Below are 7,993 nucleotides of genomic sequence, written 5' to 3' on the forward strand. Positions count from 1 at the left end.
TGGGCACCACAGCATTGATTTTAATGACTACGGATTAGCTGCGGTGTCCGGACCGCAGTCGGACCGCATCCAGTTTGCATCGGGGGTGAATCACAGTGCTGCGGTGATTCCGGACCGGGGACAGACCAAAGCCGGAACGCAGCCGGACTGCATCCAGTGTGCATGAGGGGTGAGGTAGTGCTGTATAGGTATGGCCATCAGGGGGCACTCGGTATCTTGTGCATCTGCAGCTGGCATAGAAGAAGTCAGTCTGATGCAGCAGTGTTACTGATCAAGGACGAGTCTGCTCCTATTAATACATTTTTCCTGTTTTGCAGGTAAGCTGGTTTCTAAACTTTATACAATACACAACAGTTGGGGGGAGATCTTAAGTGCCAGACTCTGATTTTCATATAAAGCATCTGTTGATTTTATTTTATGAGTTACAGTTTTGCATAATCATTGCATGATCATTGAGTTGAAGGCTGAATTTGAAACATTTTGGTTGGTGAGGGCAGCTCACCACATTTTCTTGCAAGATGGCGGACGTGTTAAAAGTTATTTGCTAATAGCTATATTTACTATTTGACCTATTGACTGAAATTTAGCATTAGGACAAGCTTTACTTGTTTACTTGTTGTTCAGTTTGGTTTTTTTTTAATCAACAGTATTCATGTGTCTTGTATTAATTATGGAAAAGGTGAGTTGTGATCCCTGGCACTTGATGTTTGATTTGCAATCCTCTCAGCTTCGCTTTTACCGCAATGCCTAAAATATGTGCACACCGCTAAACAACGTGTCGGCTCGCTTGACTGTGCTGGTCAGAGCGCCGGCTCGCTTGACCGCAGTGTTTCAGCAGGTGTTTAAGTTTTCTTTCTTTATTCTATTTTACGTGGTTATTGCCATCTGGGTAGCTAACGTTGGCCCTGCTGCTAATAGTCACTTTTCCACCCACGTCTTATAGTTGTGAGCCTAGTTGTTAAGGCTCATCATTCATGTTAATTAAGCAGCATCGCATGAGAGGGAATGCTACTGTGAATGTCAGCTCTGCTGTAGTTCGGTCAGATTTGTATTATAACATCAGTACTGCAGTTTACTGCTGCTTTACATTGTGCTGTTCAGCATTCCACTGTAATGACAATAAACTGAAGAGTCAATTTGCAAATCAGAAAAAAAGGGCATTGTATATTAAACATGCACTCTATGGTGAACGTAATCCATAAATCTTTTTGGTTTTTTTTAATTATATCATTTGATTTTATTCTTTGAATCATATGTTTTTATTATTAGATACTCAGTGGAGTCACACACTCTTTTCAGACGCGTTGTCGAAATTTCTAAATCCCACCTCTAGACCATCTAACCACATCTGCTGCTGCTGCCTCCACCTCAGCAACACAATTCACCATGGAAGCAGCAGAATCAAGCGCTCCTCCTGGTGCCTCCACCTCAGAATCAAGCGCTCCTCCTGGTGCCTCCACCTCAGAATCAAACGCTCCTCCTGGTGCTTCCACCTCAGCTACACCTTCATGTTACGGGTGGGGTCGGAGGCTCAGGCGCAGACGACACGGGAGAACAGATGGCAGGTGAAAAAACGGATTTATTCAGAGAACAAAAGGCGAGTCCAGAAGCTGAGCTGGACCAAGCTGGGTCCGGGGTGGCTCTCGGCAAGTTCCAGTCCAAGGTTTGGATCCGAGTCCGGAGGTACTTGGGGTAGGCGGGCGGCAGGAGCGGCAGGCAGAGCGGATTCCCCAGATGTAGCAGAGGTTAAGATCCAGCGCTGATTCCAGCCAAGGACGCCACTTAAATAGGGACCGGGAAAGCAGCTGAACTTCATCAGTCTGATGAGCTGGAACCACGCCTCCGGAAAACCCGCTCCAGCACCGCCCACCTGGAAATTAAACAAACAGCCTCTCTACAAGGAGGCCGGGGGGCTGGCCATGACACTTCATGAGAAGAAGGTGGCAGAACTTTACCCAACATGTGGACTGCACTGAGAATCTCTGACACTCTTCCTGTTACAGTGGTTGCTGCTGAAAGAAGCTTGATGTTTGATTTTGTGCATCATTCATAAATCATGCTCTTCATATTGTGTTTCATATATCCATTAAATTTTTCTGCATTTGTTTATCTTATTTTTTTTATCCTGTTGACTGTGCTGATTGGGAAATTGCTTTCATTAAATAATGATTAAAAAAAGTCAAAGACAAAGCTATCAAGTTTCTTGTGAGGATGTGAGGATACAGTATACACTGGCGTTGCAAGGACGTCGCCACTATCTTGCCTCGGGTGTTGGATTGGTCAAGGTCGGGCTTGCTTCTGTGTGTACCAATATCACTAAAATGAGGATCGATATCAGAATTGGATGCTTCTCCTCCAGCAGTTCATGCTGGTTTCTCAACCTTTCACTTGTTTTTTTTTTATTGTGTTTCAGCGCTGTGAGATTAAATGTAATCAATAATGTAATCAGATGTTATCACTGAAAATATGGCCATAACTCATTAACACATCAGGAACACTGTTCATTTGCGAGCTGGTTTATTTCCACTGCAGCCTGATGAGGTCTCTCACTGCGGACACGGAGGGGGAGGTGGACCGACGTCATCGCGTCATTGCAGAACGTCAGAACGTCAGTGTTTGGGTGGTAAAACCACCCAAACATTTATAGGGTTTCATATTTTAATGAGTATAGCATGCAAACAATGACAGAGGGGGGAGGAATAAGTAACTGAACTATTACATTTAATATTTTGTGGCCCCCCCGCCCCCTTTGGCAGCAATAACTTCAACCAGGCGCTTCCTGTAGCTGCCGGAACACAAGAACCGGTTCAACTTTGGTGCCGGCCCCGATGTGGCCTGGGACCCAGTTTGGTGGTTAAGGGCCCATCTTGATCATCAACCACGTTGGAGATTTCTGATTCTGCTGAAGGGTCTTCCCAGCGGGTGAAGTTCAGGATGACCTCTTCATTCTCACTGGGAATGTAACATCCGATACCTGCACACAGGAAGTGCTTAGTCATTGAGATGACAATGTCAGTTCGCATAAAGGACAGATAGTCACAGTGGACTCACCAGCATTTGTTCTCACGATTGTTCCGTTTGTCATTTTCACCAGCAGCTCCCAGTAGGTACGGTCGTCATCATTTCTAGCCAGGCCGTTCACACTCTCCAGGTAAGGACCGTAGTCTGGGTCTTCGGTGTAGGTGAACCTGCAGAATGGAACAGGAAGTCACTGATCCCCTCATCACTGAGGGTAAGTGGAAAAGGGGACGACCGCAGATGATCTGGTGAAGGACATTTCAGGTTGAAGTAAATCAATCTAAATCAACAATTTAACTTCCTTCTTTGACAAGAGTCAATCCAACATCATGAAATTTTTGATATTTTCGGGATTGCAAAAAATGGCGAAAGTGGCGAATTCTGCCACCAAAATAGCCGTTGCTGGTCATGTTATGCATGGTGGTCGCTCGTCCAGGTGACATTTGCTAACAGACACATTAGTACAGGTCAGTGGTCATTCATCAGTGGCCCAGGACGCTCTCACAGGGATCACTGTACACTGACTGTATGTCATGTATATCATGTCAGCAGAAATCACTTTGAAAATCCCAGATCTATTTATTCAGATGTAGCAAGTTCTTATAATGTGCCAGTTTATGTGGCACTTCATGCTAAAACACGGAGGGCTAAAACTAGCAAGACCAGTTACAACACCTCCACCTCCAAAATAGGCTGAATTTTCAAAATGTTAATTGTGACTAGTCGGTGTTGGAAGCCTAAATATACAACTTGTGTTATCATGAGAGCCACTGTGTTATGTGCCAATATGAGTTTCCACTTGAGTAAATGCTGTCCACACAAAATTTCACTAAATTTCACACTGTCCATGATTTGGGCCGTCACAACTAATTTTTTGCAGTTGGCATCTCTCAAGAAGTCTTCAACTGATTCAAAATGCTGCAGTGAGAGTTCTGACTAGAACGAACAGGAGCGATCGCATCACTCCAGATTTAAAAAATCGCCTAAACTAGTAATTTAATCAGGTATTTGGTTTCTGTCGTAAATGTTTGAATGAAATAGTGTTTCTTTATTTTCCTTCAACATGTGTTTCATACCTACTGCACATTGTATAGAACCATTAATTTGTTGCCATATGAAACTGAGACATATCACTATTTCATGGAAAAGGTTTTTTAAACGAGATGGCAGCAACTCATCTCAACAAACTTTGTACGGGGCAACAGAAGGTAGAAAGGTGAGAGGAACAAATCAAAAACAGGTGGAAATGTCAGCACAAGTAACTGACTGGAGCAGGTCAGTAACATGAGTGGGACGAAAAGGAGCATTTCGGAGAGATAGAGATGTCAAGGAGGCAGAGCTTCACCAGTCTGCCTCAAATTATTTTACTAACTAAAAAACAGAACGTTTCAAAGAAAAGAAACACCCAGGGTCTGTGGGCTTTTAGAGTTCATTAAAGTTTAATCTACTAGTTTTTTTAGGGTAACCTCAATGCTAATCAGTCGAAGCAAAAACAATTTAAACTTGTCCCTTTGTAGAGAAGGGTTTTTGTTTTATGATAATCAAATACACTTTGATAGATTGGCACAAATGAATCTTGTATTTTACCTTGGCGCTACAGCTGATAGCAGAATCTTACCTGAAGGTGTTGGTGGAGTTCATGAGTCTCTTCAGACCTCCCAGGAGGATTCCTCCAAACTTCACATGGGTGATGTAGGCCTGTGGAGTCGTGCCCAACAATCTGTTCTGCACCACCACCTCAAAGGGAACCAGTCCGTCTGCAGAAAGAGAGACATCCCAGGAAATAGAGCAGAGACCAGAGTGCTGGCAGGGAGTGAGTGTGCATCTTACCATCGGTCAGAGTCGCAGGAAGCAGCAGCAGCAGCAGAGCTGCAGACAGGAGAGCAGGTGGAGTCATGGTGGCAGCTTTACCTGAAGTCTCTGGACGCTCCTCGGGTTTTATTCCTCTGAGCACTGATGACACAGCACTGTGGGTGTTGATCTTGGCTTCAAACAATGCATGAAAAGCCAGATATTCGGGCCTGTACACTTATGGAAACTTTCCTTATTTCCATCAGTGTATGGGCGTTTCCAGGTTGTACTCTCCACATGTGCCTGTCCCACATATTGGCAACAACGACCCAATTCGAGTGGAGGAGGGTTTTCAACTTTTTGCAGCATTTTTCAACTTTTTCAACGATTTTCAACTTTTTGCAGCGTTTTCAAACTTTTTCAACTTTTTTCAAGTTTTTGCAGCGTTTTTCAACTTTTTCAACGATTTTCAACTTTTTGCAGCGTTTTCAAACTTTTTCAACTTTTTTCAAGTTTTTGCAGCGTTTTTCAACTTTTTCAACGATTTTCAACTTTTTGCAGCGTTTTCAAACTTTTTCAACTTTTTTCAAGTTTTTGCAGCGTTTTCAACCTTTCTCAACTTTTCTCAACTTTTTACAGTGTTTTCCAACTTTTTCAACGATTTTCAACTTTTTGCAGCGTTTTCAAACTTTTTCAACTTTTTTCAAGTTTTTGCAGCGTTTTTCAACTTTTTCAACGATTTTCAACTTTTTGCAGCGTTTTCAAACTTTTTCAACTTTTTTCAAGTTTTTGCAGCGTTTTTCAACTTTTTCAACGATTTTCAACTTTTTGCAGCGTTTTCAAACTTTTTCAACTTTTTTCAAGTTTTTGCAGCGTTTTTGAACTTTTTCAACAATTTTCAACTTTTTGCAGCGTTTTCAACCTTTCTCAACTTTTCTCAACTTTTTACAGTGTTTTCCAACTTTTTCAACCTTTTTCAACCTTTTTCAACTTTTTAGAGTGTTTTCAACCTTTTTTAAAACTTTTTCAACTTTTTGCAGTATTTTAAAACTTTTTCAACCTTTTTCAACTTTTTGCAGTCTTTTCAACCTTTTTCAACTTTCTGCAGCGTTTTCACCTTTTTCAAGGTTTTTTTTTTAACTTTTTGCAGTGTTTTCAACCTTTTTCAACCTTTATCAACCTTTTTCAACTCTTTGCAGTGTTTTCAAGCTTTGTCAAAATTTGTCAACTTCCTTTTCAACCTTTCTTCTTGAACTTCTTCTGCATTACAGTTTAGCATTTTCAGCTCAGCATTCACACTTGCAGTTTCTTCAGGAACTGCAAATTTTTATAGTTCAATTAAGTTTTAACTATACAAAGCAGCTCAGAAAACAATATAATATAATATAAATTAAACCAACAATCGAACCAATGATCACATGATCTGTTCTCATTTTTTTTGTTCCGGCCCACTCCATAGACCTACGGACAGCCTACAAGTAAAACATGAAAATGTTTTATTTTGGGGGGGTTTCACTTTGCTGTTTTAAAAATGTTTGAATTGAGAGAGAGGGGTGAAAGTTTTGGTAAGACCAACATTACATGTTGCTGGGTATTTACAAAAATGGTTATTTGCCCCTCGATGTTTTTAAAGGTATCTTCCTTCACACAGACCTTCAAAAAACCTTCGTTCAGAGCAGAATGGATCAATACATGAAATAGAGACTGAATTTAATATATATACAATGGGGGAAATAAGTATTGAACTCAATGTCCATTGTTAATGACCTTATTTTTGTTTCTGGTGAAAGCTCCAGACTCCTCCCTGAGCATTTGCTTACCACACAGTCATTTGTTGACTGATCCAAGCTGACAGGTGGATGTTTTGGCGATGAGAACACCATCAAATAACTCAATGTCCACTGTTCATGACCTTGTTTTTGTTTCTGGTGAATGCTCCAGATTCCTCCCTGAGCATTTGCTTACCACACAGCCTGTTGTTGACTGATCCAAGCTGACAGGTGGATCACATGTTTTATTTCTTGGGAATTCCCGTGAGATGAGTGTCAGCTTTCAATACAGCTTTATTTTTGTACCGCCAATCACAACACAGTCATTTCTCGGCTATTTTCCAGAGGAAAAAAAAAGACAATTAGACATTCATTCATTGATTTCCCAAGCTGCTTGACCTTTTCGGGGCCACATGGGGCTGGAACCAGTCCCAACGACTTTGCACGAGGGCGGGGTACACCATGGACAGTTCACCAGTCTGTCGCAGGGCCAACACATCGGGACAGACAACCATTCTCTTTCACATTCACACCTTGGGGCAATTTAGGGCGACCAATTATTCCAAAATTCCACAATTTCACATAAGCAAGCATAAGCTTATGTAGAGAGAAAAAAACTAACATTAAAGCAGATCTAAGTAACATTTTTACCTCAATAAATGTTTTTCAGAATCCCTGTGGGGGTAAACAAAGACTTGGCGCGGTGATTCATCGGTTCCTCCCCTCCCCCCGGTGTCTGTGTGCTAAAAGCTGCATTTGCAACTTTCAGAGGATCGGACCCGAGTAAATCTTGCAAGAACAAACCTGCTTTATGGCACTCATACGGAAGTACAAGTATAAAAGTGCGTAAAACAAACATGAAACCCTCGCTGCCGTTAGCAACGCCACCCTTAGGTGTTTACGGATGGCAGAACCAAAAAGACAGAAAAAACCTTTGAAACACGCGGGGGCGGGGGATGGCCACGGAGGACGTTTACGACAGTGAGCTTTCACAGGAGATCAGTAGGGGGAGGGCGAGAGCAACAGTTGCATAGTTCTGCTTAAAAAGGAAGAAACCTTTGCAGAACCAGGCTCAGAGGTGGCGGCTTTCTGCCATTCCAGTTGAGGTGAGAGGATAGAAAGAGAGAAAAGGATAGAACAGACAGATTACGGTAATTCTCTGAATCAGGTAAGCATTGCTCCCTCGCTGCAGGTGGATCAATACAGGAGGCCTCAGATGACCAACTCGGGGATCCTGAGGAGGGAGAGAGAGAGAGAGAGACAGAAAGAGAGACAGACTACAGGAGGGAGAGAGCTCATGGACGAGAAGAGAGACAATGGTTAATGACATGTAGCAGTGAAACATGCCGAGTGAGAAAGGAGAGAAGACAGCCTCCCGAACTGAAACTGAGAGCTGGTTCCACATGGCAGGAGCC

At 42.4% G+C, this 7,993-nt stretch overlaps 1 protein-coding gene across 1 annotated transcript; it reads right to left on the minus strand.

Moving 5' to 3' along the window:
* Positions 1 to 2,500: 2,500 nt before the first annotated feature.
* Positions 2,501 to 5,004, minus strand: LOC115400629 (transcobalamin-1-like). The gene is made up of 4 exons (XM_030108629.1): positions 4,849 to 5,004; positions 4,637 to 4,775; positions 3,052 to 3,188; positions 2,501 to 2,974 (listed from the first exon to the last, which is right to left on the minus strand). Exons 1-4 carry the CDS (start codon positions 4,913 to 4,915, stop codon positions 2,808 to 2,810), a joined length of 510 nt encoding a protein of 169 aa, XP_029964489.1. The 5' UTR covers positions 4,916 to 5,004; the 3' UTR covers positions 2,501 to 2,807.
* Between the last annotated feature and the right edge of the window lie 2,989 nt (positions 5,005 to 7,993).

The sequence above is a fragment of the Salarias fasciatus genome, chromosome 14 (assembly GCF_902148845.1).
Source record: "Salarias fasciatus chromosome 14, fSalaFa1.1, whole genome shotgun sequence".
NCBI classification, from domain to species: Eukaryota; Metazoa; Chordata; class Actinopteri; order Blenniiformes; family Blenniidae; genus Salarias; species Salarias fasciatus.